The sequence below is a fragment of the Notolepis coatsorum genome (assembly GCF_963971535.1).
Source record: "Notolepis coatsorum genome assembly, chromosome: 19".
NCBI classification, from domain to species: domain Eukaryota; kingdom Metazoa; phylum Chordata; class Actinopteri; order Aulopiformes; family Paralepididae; genus Notolepis; species Notolepis coatsorum.
The window spans coordinates 36441234-36461349 of NC_140183.1; the positions used below are offsets into that span (position 1 = coordinate 36441234).

A 20116-nucleotide genomic window follows, 5' to 3' on the forward strand; every position below is an offset into this window, starting at 1 on the left:
ATACAAATACAACTAAATATATATATATAAATAAATATACATATTCGGTTTAATCTGATCCTTCACAACAATGGTCATTCCTCCTGCCAATGTACCTCTTAATTATGACACTCTCCTTGAACTCATTTCCAACTCTTCTCCAATTATGGAATCAACTGCTTTTTTCTGCAGATATCCTTATCCAGACAGATTAAGAATTAGGCTTAACGTTATTCTACTACGGTGTGCGCAGGGCACGAAATTACAGCCCGCCACCCGCCAATGGCAGGCATATTTTAGGTTTGGCGAGTGACACTGAGAGGTCTGTACGCCACGTGGTGGGTAACAAAATGAAAATAGTCATGTCAAATAATTAAAACTGCGTGTGTTTTGGTCTTACGACAGTCACCTTTTAGCAAATCGCAAAGCCTGCGATTTGGGATACGTTATACAGCGAGTTTGATTCAAGTTTCTTTCTTGCGTGCCAGTCATGCTTACCAATCAGAAGTTCTGTGCTCTCATTGCTCACCAATCAGAAGTAGCCCAAGGTAGCTACGTATACGCCCAACAACAACCGCTTGTGAAACGTGACAAACTTCCGCATGTGAAGACATATAGCATAGCTCCAGAGTGCTTTGGTCGCATTTTGTGAACTAAATCAGTCCCAGCTTTTTTTCCCACGCTGTTTCTATGTGCAGTGTAAATTCCAATGCTTCTAACAAGCTTGGCATCCTAGTCATTCATTTCCGTCGGGGGAAAATAACGTTAGCCGCTAGCTAAGCTAAACCAGAGCCTCTGAGCTAAAGTAGCCAATCTGTATGTCCCTATGCCATAAATGTCATGTATGTTGTGTATGTCATAAATGTCAATATGAATTGAAAATGGGGGACCCTGATGTAAACAAGACAAATGTCTTTCTCTGGTCTGCATCCCCTTAACAATTGTGTGTATTGAGCCGTACTGTATTGTACCCATTCTGCAATCTGTTAAATAGTTTTCATTCATTCATTAATTCAATCCTGCTCAGACAGAAAACAGCTGAGCTGAGGTCCATCCCTCTCTCTACTTGTTCAATTAAGGAGCCCTTTCTCTCTGTCTGTCTGTGTGTGTGTGTGTGTGTGTGTGTGTGTGTGTGTGTGTGTGTGTGTGTGTGTGTGTGTGTGTGTGTGTGTGTGTGTGTGTGTGTGTGTGTGTGTGTGTGTGTGTGTGTTGGGAGAGGGAGGTAGGGAGGGGTTTTAGATTGTGTGTTGTGAAGTTTAGACTTCAGAGAGAGAGCGATAGTACAAATTTAACTCTGGCCTCTTTAAGTGTGTATTCTTCAACATAATAGCTTATCTACTTGAAATGTACTGAAAAAAATGTATATATATGTGACACAAAAATGCGTATATTTTTTGGCCGGTAAGAAATATGCTTGGCGGGTAGAATTTTCCCATCTACCCGCCACTGGCCGGTGAGTCAAAAAGTTAATTTCGTGCCCTGGGTGTGCGGAGACTTCATTATCTGTATCTTTATCTGTATTCGGATAGAAGATGGGAAGTGGCCGTGGTTTATACCCGCATTCAATTATTGTATTATTGTACCAAATTAACCTTAGATTAAAGGAAGTCACGTTAAATCCAGCAAATTTATTTTTGTACCTCACTGATTCTTGAGAGTCGGGACAAAACACTTTTTAAATATTATATTTTGAGAATACACACTATATTGATTAGAGTTATATATTCATGTAGAGAAAGGTCTGAGCTATTTAACCATGTAAAGGTGCGGGCTCTACATAGAAAAACATTTTCAACATTTTCACATGTTCCTAATTTATGCAAATGACATGTCGTCAGCCTGTGACTGCAACTTGTTCCTGTTTGCGGACGACTCAGCCCTGCTGGTCTCTGACAAGAACAAATTGCAGGTTGAAAAAACCCTCAGCACGGAACTAGGCAAAATCTGCATATGGCTCGCTGATAACAAACTATCATTACACATGGGCAAAACAGAGTCCATTCTCTTCGGTTCAAATAACAAACTCAGCAAGACCGACGGATTCTCAGTTACAGTGGGTGACAATATTGTCACAAGGAAAGACGAAATTACCTACCTGGGTTCCATCCTAGAGGCAAATCTTTCCTGTGACAAAATGGCATCCAATGTAATAAAAAAAGTCAACCAACGAACTAGATTCTTGTACCGGATCTCCTCTCTGGTAAACAAGAATACCCTGAAGACTCTGGCAGGAGCACTCATTCAAGGGTACTATGACTATGCGTGCACCTCATGGTACCAAAGCACCTCAAAGGCGCTTAAAACAAAATTACAAACATCACAAAACAAACTGGTCAGACTACTACTTGACCTGAACCCCAGAACCCACCTCACCCCTGCCCACTTTGCCAACCTAGGATGGCTTAGAGTAGACGACAGAGTACAGCAACTTGCAATGGGCCTGGTCTACAAGATACACTATACGACCGGGGTACCCATGTACATGTCAAAATACTTCCCAAAGGTCAGTGAATACCACAACCACTACACCAGAGGAAGCTCAACAAATGATGTTAAACCCAGATTTGGCTAAAACAAGGGACTAAACACGTTTCGCAATTATGCCACAACAATGTGAAACGCCCTACCCAAAGCTGTAAAGGAATGTGAATCCCTGCCCACATTCAAAACCGCTCTTAAAGAGCACCTACGGGAGGCTGCAATTCGAAACTGGCCACTGTAAATGCCCAAAACCCCCACCACCTCCTAATAGACAGTCTCCTCCCCACCGCATGTATATATTCCCTCCCCGCCGTATGTATATTTCCCTCCCACCCACCCACCCCCTCCTAATGTACAGTCCCCTCCCCATCATATGTATATACTCTGTCAGGATCTAGGGGTAACAGTACTGTATATTTGAATACAGCTTATGTCACAAATGTATCAGTACTAAATACCTATATGTCCCTATGCCATAAATGTCATGTATGTTGTGTATGTCATAAATGTCTATATGAATTGAAAATGGGGGACCCTGATGGAAACAAGACAAACGTCTTTCTCAGGTCTGCATCCCCTTAACAATTGTATGTATTGAGCCATACTGTATTGTACCCATTCTGCAATCTGTTAAATAAAGTTTTCATTCATTCATTCATTCCCTTTGAAACTTGATTTGTGTTAACTCCGTCAGACACACAAAAAAGTATATAATTCTAATTATTCCAGTCCAACAAGAATCTAAAGTTTTGAGGTATGTTGTAATAGTGTTTAGTTACTCTGGTATGCAATAAAATATAATATATAAACCTCAGGTGTAATTTCACACTATTCTGAAAACCCAGAGTTAGAAATATTAGCATTTTCAAACTTTGTTTTTAATTTTGATATGATAAAAAAAGATCATTAAGTAAATAAGACACAAGAGGATGAAGATCTAATGCTACTTTATTACTTAAACAACATAAACTGAAGAAGGAATTTGTATTTTCCCCAAGATTAACAAAAATAAACATCTTACGGTGTTGACAATGATCTGACGGTGTTGACGAGAAACTGACGGAGTTGACAAAATTGGATTTGCATCTCTGCTAAATTTTTTAAACAGATGGAAGTGACAATAATAAGAACTAATAACTCCTTGTCTTATACTGAACATTTTGTTAACTCAATTGTAATAAACAACAAACTTTACATACACTGTTTCCAACTATTACAAAATGCACCGTTTCCAACAACAAAAACAGTAATGGAGAACAGGACGCCTTCTTCTCGTCCCTGCTTTCATCTACCTCCTCTACACCACTTCCTGATCTCCACTTTCTCACCCACTTCTCCTCTTCCTTTCCTTCTGCATTTCTGATTAGTTTCACTATATGATGTCTTGAACTGGGCAGAAACAGACATCCTTCTTGCCACATTTGGGCTGAACCTTTTCTGTTGGACCATGGGGATGCAGAAATTCCACTTTCACATCTTGTTGCTCATTATCCACATCGATGGTCTTGGCTAGCCACCAGTGGTCATCATATACTACTGCTAACCAGTCTCCATTACTAAGGCTGCTAACAGTCGTTACTGTCAACGTACCCTCAGGACCTTTCAAAGGTTCTTCGTCCAACTCCTCCATTACATCTTTCATCTCCATACCCTCTTCCATCTCATTTTCCATCTCCTCCCACAACATGGCCAGAGGTCTCTTCTTCCTTGCCCTCCGTGTATCACTCTGCTGTTCTCCTGGGTTGCCATGGTAATAGGAGGTAGCTGGGCAGAAGCACTGGCAATCCAACATCTCGCTGCAAAAGCAGGATAGTTGTCTGTTGTGGATCCTGTCCTTATGTGCGATGATCTGGTGTATTTGTCTTGTTGAGGGAACCGGTTTGAGAGGATTCATGAGAAGTGTGTTGTATCTTTTTGCATGTCTTCTTCCACAATGTGGTACAGCTGAACACCATTCAGACTGTTTGAGACCTTTTTGAAGAATATGTGTCCATCCGTCACATAATTTCCTCTCAGGACCAGGTTGTCAGCTGTTCTTTTTACTGTTCCGCCAATGCCGTCTGGTGCGCCCTTACCATGAGAAGTGGGGAAGAAGTTCCGCGTTGTCCTTTCAAACCCCAGAAGAAAAAAGTTCTTCTTGTTCTTGTTTGCTTGGACCATCAGACCAAAAGTGCACGGTGGTAACCTTGTCTTTATATCTTTTAGGACTGGATCCATTTGTGTCCAGATTGCCGCAGCATCCTGTCTCTTTGACTCTGACAGTGTGCAAAACCCTGCCTTTCCACCCTTAGTGTAATACATTCTGGTATGGAGTGTTATCTGTGGCAGATTTTGTCCAAAATGGCAGGCCTGAACTTCAGCTTTATATTTGAATTTCCAGGATTCTGAAAAGTCAACATGGACAATTGCTGTACTCTCATCACAGGACTCAATTGTGTTGCTGTATTCTTTTGACTGGTTTCGCACTGAACACACATGTGTTTAGGTTTCCTTTCTGAGTTTTTGCTCATAGAGTTTGATGAGCTCTGAAAGGCTGCCTCGGTGTTCGACAAGCTTGGTGTTGATGTCGATTCCATTGCGTGTGTCTTCTTGAACTCTCTCCCACTGCCTCCATTGAACATCGATTTTGTCTTGCTCTTGGGTTGTAACTGTACCTTTGTTTAGACATCGTGAGCAGGCACGAAGAAGGCAGGCCTCACTTGCTGGAGAGCAAGAAACTAATTGAAAACTGTCATCCAGTTTGTTTGACTTCACAACACCAGACATTTTAAGGACCTTGAGCATTAAGCATGCATTTTCATGTATTTGACACAGACATGTCTTCCGATCAGATGCTTTTGGTGCTGTGACATTGAAGGGCCTCAGAGCACAGAATGAAGAATAGCTCAGCTTTACAGTGGGGTTCTTAATCTGGAATTCAGTGTGGAGGTTGAGCATGGAGTCTAGCAGGATCATTATCTGCTGCTTGATCTTGTTCCTGGTGATTGTGTCAGTCTTATCCGTCGTCACACGTGCAGAGTTCAGGAAGAAATCCTGAACAGTCTGTGTTATACCCTGTATTAATGTTGGCTTTTTCTGAGGCTGCTCCTTTTCTCTCATTAACTTGTAGGTTAACCCAAACTCTTTAATTTGTTGAAGAAGACGATACTTTTTAAGAATCGTGCCTGATGACACACTCAGTGCTGGTTTTTGGCGCCGTGGGCCAGGAGTTTGTTTGTTTGTCTTCAGCCCTCTTCTGGGGATGTTGTGGAATAGAAGGGCCTTTTGGATTTTCGGATTCCTTACTTTGCTTCCTGATAGCATCTTCTTTGTTTCCGTGCCTGGAGAGTCCAGTGGTGATGTATTTGTAGCCTTTTTTCTGCGCATTATTGTTTTTATCAGGTTGTTTCGTTGCTTTGTTACATTTGTAATATTCTCTTTCATAGTTTTTATTTCTCTTGAATGCCTTTTTCGCATTTTACTTCGTTGCTTTTCCTGTCTGAGAGAATCCCTGCACTGTCTGGCATTGTTATCTAGAATATCCTGATCTGATTTTTATCTGATCCTGATTTTTCTTGAACTCTACACTTGTGACAACTGATAAGATTGAGACAACTGACTAGCAAAATATTATCGTGTTGATCACTCCATACCATAATGTATTACACTATGGATGGAAAGAGTTAGATAAAGGATGATGTAGCAATCTACAGTAGACACACATGGACCAGTCCTATATTAAGAATTATTTTAAAGATATTAAGATGAAATATCCACAATTTACCACCGTTCACCTTTGCTCTGATGATCTAAGTAAACAGTATAAGAACAAGAATAACTGTTTTCTTCTGTCTTGTATCCCTACTGGGTTATGACATTTTACATCAATCAATCAACCACGTAGACAAGTGATATATTTATATTTATGTATTAACACATGTGCTGGGAAAGTAAGACAATTATTCAATAAGCAGACCACAGCCTGCCCATGCTCTAAAAGTCAGAAGTGTATTGTAATGCATGCTATTATATGCACACTTCTGTGCAGATACAACTCTGAAATAACATTTAAATCCTTTACCATGTTCAAAAATAGTATAATAATAGCATATTATGAGGTTATTGATGGATTTGTCAACTCCGTCAGCTTACATGTCAACTCCGTCAAACACAAAATCTGATGGAGTTGATGTCTGACGGAGTTGACAAAAAGGCAGACATTTTCCCTCCAAGCCTGTATTGTGCACTGCAGCTAGCTAGTTTTTTGGCAGTTGCTAGCTCTCTTAATAATCTCACTGAAACACTTGAATTCAATCCACTATTGTTTTTTAAAAGTATAATAACGGAGAGATGGTGTTGACATGTTCCAGCTGTGACCATAGGAATATTGACATTGTTTGTCTAAAATATCAAAAAGTATCAAATTTACCAGACCATGTGTGGTAGTGTTGCATTCACAACAGGCAGGGAAGCGTCTATACTTTCCGTAGCCGCATTTCTGCAGACCCCTCTCTGATTGTGAGAGTGCTGGTCCGGCTTCCTGCTTTCTTCTAACTGTCTAGTTAGGCATTAACTGTGTTAATCTAAATGTTACATTGTAGGCCTGCCACGATAACACATTTTGCTGGGCGATTAATTGCCCCCGAAAATATCGCGATAAGCGATATTATTGCGACCGGTTAGAGAATTTTTTTTTGGAGAAATTTATTTCCCAAAACTTTTATTTTGAAGCCCACCGCTCCGTCTTTTCCGGTGTTTAAGACTTTTATTTTGAAGCCCACCGACCGGACCGGAAGTATTGTTGTGATTATTTCAGGTACTTTTTGGGTACCAGAAAAGTCACGTGAAACACTGCAGACCACTGAATAGAGACGCGTCTCTAGGATTTCATAATCATTATGTTTGCAGCAGGCACAAGTGCAATAAACAAAGGATACAGTCACTGTGTATTCTGCCTCATTTATTGATTAAACAAAACCGACATCAACACAATTTGCCACCGAGCGGAGAGTTTAGTCTCGCAAAAAGATCGCTGACTTGTTAAGGCTTGTTGTTAGGTTAGGTGCTAATGTTGTGCTAGCGTTTTAGCATGGCTATCGTACATAGCGTGATCAATATAACTCGCTATTGATTGTTTGTATGAGTAACGTTAATGCTAGTAGAATAGACACAACGTGAGGTAATCACCATCCATTTTAAACCGGTTATTACCTAATGCTAACGTTAGCAAATAGACGCGACTGGTAACGTTACAGCTTGTTAGCCTAATGCTCGTTAACGTTAGCATAGACAGCCTAGCTAACGTTAACGCTTGTAGAATATACACAATGAGAGGTAACGTTAGCGTTAGCAGAATAGACACAACGAGGGTCTCGTTAATGTTGTTATTGATTGATTGATTGATTGAAAACTGTGTTTACTCTGTTTGTATGAGTAGTAAAGCCAGCGGCCCGCCTCCCAACACGGACAGTGACTGACAAGGGGCACTGGGTCCGCCTCATTAAAACAAACGCGCAAATAGCAATTAATCGCGCCCGTCAAAATCATTGCATTCATTTTAATTATCGCGGCAATTAATCGATTTATTGCTTATCGCGGCAGGCCTATTACATTGTAACTGTCTAGTTAAGGCATTAACTGGGTTAATCTAAATGTTAGGGTATTGTCACACCAGGATCAGTTGGTATGATGAAACACATGTTATTATATGTTTGATTGAAATGTTGTGTCTTACTAATAACTAATTCCTTGGTCAATAGAAGTCTCTGTGATACTTTCTGAATATGATGTTCCCAAAATGTTTGGGAACATCAAATGGGCAGGGTTATAATAGAAGAAAGACAGTGTAAACAATATAATTAACTCTGAATATAATAATGAGGAAAAAGAAACAGGATACACAACAAGGTGCATGAGATGAACGTGAAATAACATAACGTTATGTTATATAACGTTACAATGTGCATAACGTTATGAATAAAACGCGAAATAACATATAACGTTATGTTATATAACGTTACAATGTACAGTTTCTGACAGCTGGCTGTGTTGTCACGCGAAATAACGTTATACGCGAATCTGGTAGTACATTTCTTTTTATCTTCTTGATATGATAACATTACGCTCGCCTTTTGCCGCGTGACGAGCTAAACCAATCAGAGAGGGGCTTCGCTCAACCAATCAGAGAGGGGTCTGCAGAAATGGGCTCAACCAATCAGAGAGGGGTCTGCAGAAATGCGGCTACGGAAAGTATAGACGCGGCAGGGAAAGGAAAAGGGGTCCTCAGGGATAGAGCTGGCCATGCTATTGCCTGATTTAATTAGGTTTATGAAAAAGTCTGACGGAGTTGACCTAAACTGAGGACACAACTTTGATAGGCAGATTTCTATGGAAAATATTATTTGAGTTTCATGGCATGCATTGTTTTATACATTTATAACCCTTATCCTTGATTTGATATGTATGTTTTCACAAGTGGAGAGGTTTTTCAAGCTTTTTTTGGCTGGTCAATAATGTGACCCTTGCTGAGGACAAGAAAATTAACATGGGAGCTTCTAACCACAGATTATACATTTAAACAAATATCCCCCAAAAAACAAATATATGTGCTAAAACATAACATCAGTATACACAATACCTTTAGATTTAACTTTGTGAGTATGTCAATCATTATTAATTTCTTTATTTTTGATATAAATTAGACTTTTCTATGTAGGACATGTTTTGTCCCGACTCTCAAGAATCAGTGACCTAATATTCATTAGAAATGCAATTGTGCCTTGAAAGCATCACATTTATTTAATATTGGCATATCATTTATTGTGAATATATATTTCTACCTCATACTGTAGCCTACTTGTCATCTGTACTGCTCTCTCTTTATTTTCTATTTTGAACTAAACTAAGTTTTATGAATTGTCTGAAGTTGAATCTCCCCCTTTAACTGGGGAACATTGAACATAAAATATTTACAACAGTATTACATAACAGTAATACATTATACATGAATCCTTTTTGCCTGTTTTAAATAACCACTTTTAGTTAAGAGTGTAGAACAGCAGGCCTATGCACACTCCACTGCTAAATCAGGGGTGTTGTTTTTACGCAGCCTGTAGACTAATAGGCTGCCCATAAGACTTTGTTGTTCTCTGACAATAAAGTTGAATCTAATATTTGTGTGATGTTCTGAAAACAAAATAGCAAAAAATTGCAAAATAACAGTTTTATAAAGGTGTAAGCATGATATTTATGAGCGTTGGAAACAAATCTTAAAAAAATTCTCACGTCTCTTCTGTAAATTCAAATTGGCCCATGTTTTAGATTTTGTTTCTAAAGTCTATCATCTATTCTAATGGATTATTCATGCTTAAGAATGATAAATAGCCTAAATATGAAATGTGTGGGCTGTTTTCCATACAGGAGTGGATACCGCCCGGTTCCAATAACGTAGTGTTCTGTGCCTGATCGTTAAACAGACATGACCACCATGTCCGCCTAAAACCTTTCCCCACAAGTGTCTGCATGAGAAAATAACCTAAATGTCAAAGTGTCCCTTTAGAACAAAGAATGTGAAGTAGGGTAAGCTGTCACTCTCGTCATATATTCTCCCATACGGCAGTAGTAGCAAACTAGGACATGTACTGTAGAACTTGTAAGACAAGAAGCTAAGGAGAGTTAAAATTGTAAATTGTATATTGTATAGTAGTGTACATAGGAACCAGTTTCTCAGGAACTTAGCATGTCTTTTTTTATCATGCACATCTTGTGTCTTACCTATTTATTTTCTTTTTTTTTCTATGCCTATTTTATTATTGTATTTTGCACAATCGATGCGGGCATGACCACCCGCATTTCACTGTATGCCCTGGTATGTATGTGACAAATATACCTCTTGATTCTATGGTGTAGGGAAATCTATTTTTGGTGGGTCTGATGATCTGATACTGCAGTGGGAAGCAACTGTATTGAGGCTTTTCAGTGAGTGTCTGTGTATGTCTGCCTCCACGCCTACGTGTCATACATGCACTGCCTTACAACTGTAACGATTTACTGACCCCCGCACCCAAATTAGTTTGAAAGAAAGTAGGGATGCACCGAAATTTCGGCACCGGAGGTTTTCGGCTGAAAATGGCAAAAAATGGCCTTTCGGCTTTCGGCCGAAAGAGTTTTTTCACCGAAAATATGTCACCGAAACAGAAACAACCTAACAACCTCGCGTGTTGTTGTGATGATGTCGCCCTGTCGGGAGTCGCGCTGTTTCTATGTAAACTGCGCTCAACGCGTCCAATAAATGTGTCTTTAACATGCTTTATATCCTTATTTACTATATGCCACGGTTAATCACTGAGTGATCTAATATGCATATTATTCAGAGCGAGAGGGGGGGGGATTGTGTTTCTCACATTGACGCTGTCTGTCTGTCGCGCGTCTACTGTGCCGAGTCAAGCGAGCACATTCAGCTGGGGACTAGAAAGGTGCGCTCAGTAGAGCACAGATGTCCGCTGCGCAGCCAGAGAAAAGATGGAATTAATGTACTGTATGCATTCAGAAGTGCTGAATAAATGTTTTATGGACCCATAATAGTGATTATTTATTATTTAAGTTAAGTTTTGCCATAATCATATTTTTCCATAATCATAATGTTCCACAACATTGGTAAAAAAAATATCTATTCTATGAATCATTTTCGGCCTTTCGGCTTTCGGTTTTCGGCCAACTGTTTTCTATTTTCGGTATCGGTTTCGGCCAAGAATTTCCCATTCGGTGTATCCCTAAAAGAAAGTGCGGCAATAACTTTGAATTGCATACACATCACAAGTAACCAAGTAGTATAGCTTGTCTGAGCATGTATCAGTTATGTAGTGATATAGTTATCAGAAAAGTTATGTCATTTTTGTCATTTCACATGGACACAAGGGACTAAACATGGTTGCACAGACACCGTAAAGTGGAATTATTTAAACATGCTATAGATAACATTCAGTCACTTGATGTTGCACTAGAGCACCAGCATGTCATTTATCCAATCAGGTGCATTCCACATTGGGAAATGGGAAGTAGGGAGGGGGATACATGCATGCAACTTGTAAACAACAACATACATTTTTGACCTGCCAAAACTTTGAAAATGACTGTACATAAACTCAAAATTGTATCTATAGCACTTCTAACTATTTAAACTAATTATTGTTTGTATTTGTGAAGTAGACTCAAAAAGATTGGGTGAACAATTATTTATTTAATAATATGAGTATAAGTACACAGACTAGTTTACTTCCTCTTTTGGGCAGAGATGGAACATGGAACGTTGTTCAACTCTGCATATGAGTGTGTCTCTCCCTTCCAACATGGCTGCCTGTAATTGGTAACAACCATATAATTATATAAAAGGTTAGCAACTTTAGAAAGAAAAGGCTTAAATTCTGTGCTGTGGTAAATATTACTGCAACCTATTTATAAGATCCAGTTATAAGACATGAAATTATTACACTTTTGTTGATGATATCAACACGCAGCAACTGTTGTTGTGCACATACTGTATCAAACGTGGTTTCCTCCAACATGGAGGACACATGGCTGTTCTAAACATGCCATGTGTCTACTACTGTGTCTGTATGAGCTGTTCTAAACATGCCATGCGTCTACTGTGTCTGTATGAGCTGCTCTAAACATGCCATGCGTCTACTCTGTCTGTATGAGCTGCTCTAAACATGCCATGCGTCTACTGTGTCTGTATGAGCTGCTCTAAACATGCCATGCGTCTACTCTGTCTGTATGAGCTGCTCTAAACATGCCATGCGCCTACTGTGTCTGTATGAGCTGTTCTAAACATGCCATGCGTCTACTGTGTCTGTATGAGCTGCTCTAAACATGCCATGCGTCTACTGTGTCTGTATGAGCTGCTCTGCAGACAACAACCTTTATTGATTAGCACAGGAGACTCACATATACATTATTGATGTAATAATGAGATTGAGAACAAATCGTATGTATGAGACTGTAATGACACGTTCATGTGTTTGTGTGTCAGGATGAGGAGGGGATCCGGAGAGCCATCTGGGAGAAGAACACACGCATGATTGAGGCTCACAACCAGGAAGCGGCGCTGGGCATGCACTCCTACGAGCTGGGCATGAACCACCTGGGAGACATGGTGAGTGGCTTGTAGGCAGGGTGTGATTTGTGAGAAGAACAAAAAAAACAGAGGGCGGGAGGGGGTGCGTTGTTTACTCTTTTTGTATGTAGGCCATACAAAAATATAGCTATATATATTTCATAAAACATCGTTTTTTGTTTAGTTTGTTTTTCTAAGTGGAGGGATTTGCCCTCAAGCACTTAGATGAACAGATTCTCAATATGCCATGTTTTACTTTCAAATGGTTTGCTGTTCCCTTTTCATCTTGTAGCGTGCCCAAATGCAGGGCAGTGTGTCGATTTTGTGGGACAGTAAAGTAATACTGAATACAATATGTAAGAATAAGGTTTATATAATGGAGTATAAAGTATTTGATCTAAATTTAAGCATTTCGATTAATTAACTAATTTCACTTGCACAGGCTAAGTAGGTAAATAGGCCAATGGCTAAGCAGCAGAAACACTGCAGAACAGAACATAGAAATTATGTTTTAATAGTTGTTATTGGACACTTACCTTTTCCAAATCACAAATTTGGTAAATCTGAGACAAAGTTTTCAGCACCATGGAGAGTGCAGTGTGCCAGTAGTGTAGTCTATGTGATACACAGGTATACATCACATACCCACTAAGATCAGTAGTGTAGTCTATGTGATACACAGGTATACACCACATACCCACTAAGATCAGTAGTGTAGTCCATGTCAGGGGTTCTCAACCTTTCTGCTGCCAAGGCACCCCTGTGTTCAATAAAATATTCCAGGGCACCCCTACATACGATAAAGACTTTTCCGGTCCTGTCTTTTTTGCTACAATGATGACAAAAGTGCTTGCTTTCAAAATAATGTTTATTTAAGAAACCGGGAAACACATTTGTGTGTATATGCAGGCTATATAATGCATTATTAACAGGTGTTTCAGGTCTAAATGGCTTAGTACTGTTGACATTACACTGCTTGTAGTAGTAAATCAAATAGCATAATTCTTTAAATAAAATTACAGAAAATTATCACTAAAGTGCTATCTGTTGCAGCTGCACACTTTCCCATAAAAATAGCATATTTGGATAAGTGTGACCATTTCTCAAACTGAAAATCATGTATATTTTTTTTAAATACAGAAAAGGATCACTAAAGTGCTATCTGTTGCAGCTGCACTGTTCTCCATAAAAATAGCATATTTGGATAAGTTTGACCATTTCTCAAAAACAGAAAATCATGTATTTCTTTTAATACAGAAAAGGATCACCAAGTTACCATTTCTCAAAAAATATAAATAAATACAGAAAATAAGCACTTGTTCACTCAGTGGAAATGTCTAGCTCAATGCGAGGTCTGCTGCTGCTGGCTAATAATACGGTCAATACGCGGGGAGATCTTTGACAAGGCAACACGCATGTCATCCTCAAGGCTCAACTTGGCCCTATATTTTGTTTTCAGAGCTGTCATGGATGAAAAGCCAGCTTCACACAGATATGTGGTGCTGAATGGTATCAACACCTTAGCACTGCTGCATCATGAGATACTTGGTACTCAGCACCACACTCTGAAACTAGCTCTCCAGGTGGTATCAGATGAGATTTCAATGAGTTCTTCCAAGAGTTTGGATGGAGATGTGTCAGGAAGCTTTGTCTCAATGTTGTCTGTACAGGTTTTTTTTATCCAGAGTAACTTGGTGATCCTTTTCTGTGTTTTATTAACACCAAGTTTCATAATGATTTTCAGATTTTGAGAAATGGTCAAACTTATCCAAATATGGTATTTTCATGGAAAACAGTGCAGCTGCAACAGATATCACTTTAGTGATAATTGTCTGTAATCCAAAAATGTAATATATTTTTTTTAATCTCAAGGCACCCCTGGCAGCTCTCCGCGGCACCCCTGTTGAGAACCGCTGGTCTATGTGATACACAGTGATAGATTTTGTCATAATCAGCCAGTATCAACTCGTCACCTGTGGTTCCGTGAAGTTTCTGCGTTGTGTTTATCTCTTACTCCGAAGTCGACCTTCCCCGTACTGGCTGTACAACTGTTTCAACCCCGTTAATGCAATCCGACTCAGAAGAATTCGACACTGGGAACGTGATCTCTTTCCTTAGATCGTGATGTTTATTTTCATAAACATAGACCCGTACAAGATGGGAACAGTTTGAAAGTCTTTGAAGAAACTAAATTCATTATTCTAATGATCTCTCCTGTTACCCGCTCGGTGGTTGTTGCGGCCTAGCTGTTATCCAAAAAGCCTTCCCTGTTAGCCAAAGCTAGCTCGTGGCAACCGGAGGGTGGGGCCACACGTCCCTTCCCCCCACCCTCTAGCTCCTGAGGTATCTGTCCACGTCTACATGTCTCAGCATCGTGTCCTAGTCTGATTAGTCTTCTGAAGAACTCACAGCTTACCGTCTTCAAGTATCGCAATGTCTCTCTCTCTCTCTCTCTCTCTCTCTATCTCTCTCTCTCTCTCTCTCTCTCTCTCTCTCTCATGACTTACTATGGCAACGGCACTTCTGACCCAAATCGAACTACGGTTCAAAATGCCCCACCCTATCTCATTACCATAGCAATCACCTCAGCCGATGACCTTGAGCACTATCTCTAACACCATGCCTGCTGCTCTGAAACACACACTCTGGCTGCCTCCATTTTCGGATCTATAGATCCGTCAGAGTAGATGCTGTCATCTACAGATATTTACATTATGTACACATTGAAAAACAAGTCGGATCTATCAATACACAGGTATACACCACATACCCACTAAGATCAGTAGTGTAGTCTATGTCAGGGGTTCCCAAACTTTTCAGGCCAGGGCCCAGAAAATAAGGCGTCAGAGAGCCGCGGCCCAATGGCTTTTTTTTTTATTTTTTTTTTTGCCAGGTGATAGATTTTTTAAGCCAAATATCACTTCAATCCTATTAAGTTAGTTCAAGTTAGTTATTCATTTATATGTGCTATTTATGAGAGGGCTAACTTGTTGCAAAATAATAATGATAATAATAATAGCCTCATTAAAATACTATTGTTGCTTCGGTTGTTTTCAGCGTTTTATGTGCATAATCTGTTATTTAGTTTGAAATGTTCGTTGAAATAAGTCGATTTTTCGTTTTTGTTTATTTATTAAGTTAATATAAAACCATATAGTCACATTTTAGAATAGAATAGAATAGAATAGAATTTTAGAATACAACTAGAAACACTGTCCTGGCCTGCTTCTAAGTTCAGTGGCCTGACAAAAAAAAATAAAAAAATAAAAATAAAAATAAAAAAAAGTAATTTTTTTTTTTTTTTTTTTAAATCATCTCGCGGCCCACCCGTGGCTGCTCGCGGCCCACCTTTGGGTCGCGACCCCGACTTTGGGAACCACTGGTCTATGTGATACACAGGTATACACCACATACCCACTAAGATCAGTAGTGTAGTCTGTGATACACAGGTATACACAGACATCCAGGCATAACGTTGATACTATTTCCCTCTAATTGGCCTAACTAAAACTAACATTGCCATGTTCAGTAGTACTTACTTTTCAATGCTTCAAGGACAGAGCAAAGCACCCCCAATCCTTAACCAGCTATATATATATGCTAATTACGATAGGACAACTGTTTCAATTGCAAATCGATCTTGGTCGAGAGGAAATTAAATCTGGACTGGCACAAACAAGCTACAGTTCTATAGATGCTAGACGTCATTCATTTTCCCGGCTCAAGTCAACAGTAGCTCGTGACATTGCAAGTTTTGAATAAGCTAATGTTAATATAGTCACTATAACATAGTACTGTAGCACATATACTAGGAGATATGAAATGAAACTACACAGAATCATCACAGTATATACCCACTACAGTATGCCCACAGTATACATGACAGTATACATCACAGTATGCCCACTAGAGTATACCCACAGTATACACATATTAATAAATGGCATGTATTTTTTGTGTTTGGCTAGTGGCCATGGTATAAGTGGAATAATATACTCTGAGGTGTGTGGTTATAGAGAAGCAATGCACTCAGCTTGCATAAATCATCTACAGTGTACTATGAATTGTACAAAAATATAGCTACTATAATTTTTATTATAAAATGGCATGCAAATTTCTTGATTCTGATTGGCTGAAACAGTGAAGTTGCCGGTTGTTATTTAGTATAACACATTCCACGTGACCCCAGATCCCTCCCACAACCGAATTACTAAATTTTTTCTGTCTAAATCAATCCGCCATAGATAGAAAAATGGAAGTATGAAAAGCCTTTGAACGAATCCTCCAAAAAAGATAGTAAACTGGAATATGTTAGTTTGTTACATACACATGGATTATGTAATTAATTTGTCATGACTCATTGTGAAACAAAAGAAAAATCGCGGAGATAAAAAAAAAACACCCCTAGGCATGATCTAATTCCTTTTATTTTTTTTTCACTTTTTTGTTTATTATACTTTTCATGATCTAATTCCTATAACACACTCATGCGCGTGATGTAATGCTTAAATCATGAAGACTTATAGCAGCTTAAAAAGGTGTGTAAACAGAGTTTAGTTAGGGTTTACCAACGTCCCTGCATGTACTGTAGACTTATCTAAAATGTGTCTCCCTGTCGTGTCGCCGTGCATCCCTTTTCACTCAAAAAGCTTTCAAGTTGTGGCTTTTAGCGGATGCACACTGTCTGCTACCATCTGTATCTTTTAACTCACACATCAAAACACTGTTCTAGCAACAATTCCCTGTGCATTGGGCTCCTGACCATTAAATCAAGTCCAGTCAGTGACACACGTCAGCTCAGGTCGTGACTGATGGTTGTTGTTGCATGAGAAGGCAGAGACCCAGTTCTGTGTAGCAGAGATCATATATCAAAACTGGGTGGTATATGGGACTCATGAATATATATATATATATATATATATATATATATATATATATATATATATATATATATATATATATATATATATATATATATATATATATATATATATATATATTTATATATATATATTTGTTCTTACTGTTTAGCTTGCATTTATTAATGGTTTGTTCCAATTTATTAGTGTATGGAGCCTGTATGAGATGAAGTATTCTGAATAACCTGCCAATTTCACGTCTATGTGGGAACAGCTGGCCAGCATTCATTTTGACTATGTAGCACTTGCTTGAAATGAAAGATGGTCTATCTGCATTTCTTGATTACTAATGAATAACAGTCCATTGGTAAAGTTGTTGTTGTGACACTACACTACAAAATGAACCAGCTACCTAACGAGCCATATCATCTATTTTCTGTTAATCCTGCTATCTCTCAACTCAATCTCTCCATCTTTCTCTCTCATCTGTGTCTCACGTCTGCATCATCTCTTTAACCCTCTCACTTCACTGCTCATACTCTCTCTCTCTCTCTCTCTCTCTCTCTCTCTCTCTCTCTCTCTCTCTCTCTCTCTCTCTCTCTCTCTCTCTCTCTCTCTCTCTCTCTCTCTCTCTCTCTCTCTCTCTCTCTCTCTCTCCTCTCTGTCTCTCTCTGTCTCTCTCTCAGACGTCAGAGGAGGTGGTTGAGAAGATGACCGGCCTCCAGGTACCCATCAACAGAGACAGGAGTTATACCGTATCCTACGACAAGCTGGAGAAGCTGCCCAAGACCGTCGACTACCGCAAGAAGGGCATGGTGACCCCGGTCAAGAATCAGGTCAGAGGGCAAAGGGCAAAAGGTCCTTTGGATTGGATTGAATGAAACGCATGGAGAGAAAAAAAATGTCACCTATATATCAGCATGTGCCGTATGTGTGTCTGTGTGTGTGTGCGATCAGGAAATAAGATAATCGATTTTCAGCCCCCTTCTATAGCGTGCATAAGTACACATATACTATCGATAATCTAGCGTTTATTTGAAAACGATTCATAAATAGGCAGAAAAATGACAACGTGTTTTGTGTATTCCAGTGTATTCCAGTAAAGGGCGATTATCACAGAATCTTCTGAAATTTTCTGAAACTTTCAAGAAGCGAGCGTTTTTCAAAATGGTATAAAACGGAAATGAACCGATTAAAAAAACAATCCGTTCCGACAATGTTGACTGCAAACAAGTCATTGATAAGCGACGGCCATATTATACACATAGCCATAATTTAAGATATAGTTTATGCGTTCGCAAATATGAGAGCTCTATCATTGAAGTGGGTGGTGGCACGCAACGGGGTTCCGGGGCACCGGACCCGTGGCACTCAACGTGTTAAAGGTAAATCAAACCAAACATCAAATCTTTAAAAGCTGAATTTCATTGACAGACATTTCTTGAACATCTAAAGAAATTGATACAGTTTCCAGTATATGCAAAGTCAGATGAAAGCCTGTTCTTACTTATGATCTTCAGTGTCCAAGATGCATATGTTCTCAACCCAGTGGAATGAATGTAGAGTAGATACATGGTTCATATGTTCTCATCCCAGTGGAATGAATGTAGAGTAGATACATGGTTCATACTGTATGTTCTCATCTCAGTGGAATTAATGTAGAGTAGATACATGGTTCATACTGTATGTTCTCATCTCAGTGGATGAATGTAGAGTAGATATACATGCGCCCTCATTTATCAATAATGCGTAGAAAGTTCCTAAGCACGGAATTTAGAATGTCTCTACGCACAGAAAACTCAGGATTTATCAACCGTGCGTGCACAGGTCGTACGCACACTCCATGTTGATAAATACCAATGTTCTTACCGTCTATGCTCGTGCATGATTGTAATCATTTGCATACAGAACCGCCCCTAATTAACCATATATGGTAATGAAACGCCCCCATGAAATGTGAAATAATGGACTAAGCGAACTATGAGAAGCTTCACAGAGCGAGATTGATCACGGAGGTCTAATTGAACGTATACAGCATTTTCCGTTGTGAACAATCTTATTTGGAAACATGACACACAGAATAATAGTATTTAGTTTTTTATTTCAAACAATATTTAATCGGGTTTGGAGGTGGGTGTTCTGCGTCTGCCCCCCCGTGCCAAACAAGCAGGCCAACTGCGCTCTAAATGGCTCTTGTGCGGCGCGTGAGCCCGTTATAATTGCGCTCCGGTTGGGTCGTTCAGAGTCATTAACTATGGCTTCAGTGGATAACCCTGATCACCTGCATGGTGATATTTTAATTACAGTTACCCCAGTAATAACATTACAATTGAATTAAATAAAATTAGGCCTGAATGGGTAACGCTCACCAATAAGCCACGTGTCTTCAACAGCGTCTCCATGGACACAAAGGTCCACAGAACTGTTCTGCACTATCAGCAGATTATCTGTACATTGACCGAGTAGAATCTCTTTCTATTCACATAACTATTCACATAACTGATTGATGGAGCTTTGGCAGCTATACATGGGCACACATTATATTGCTCCGATGGGAAAAGCCAGAGCGATCTCCAATCTCACGCTGAGAAGAATCCCAGGGTGGAGAGGACTTGAATGTGCATGTGATGGCATTCGTGCGCGTTGTTTCATGCTCCAATTTGTGTCCCGGGTAGCAGACTCTACTCTCTCTGCAAATAGACTG

The 20116-nt window shown here is 39.5% G+C and overlaps 1 protein-coding gene across 1 annotated transcript in view; it reads left to right on the top strand.

The window, feature by feature from the left end:
• LOC311245852 (cathepsin K-like) overlaps positions 1 to 20116 on the top strand; it is a 48025-nt gene that overhangs the window by 18176 nt on the left and 9733 nt on the right. The window contains 2 exon segments of the mRNA XM_084335865.1: positions 12470 to 12592; positions 18099 to 18248. Coding sequence (XP_084191991.1) covers positions 12470 to 12592; positions 18099 to 18248 — 273 coding nt within the window.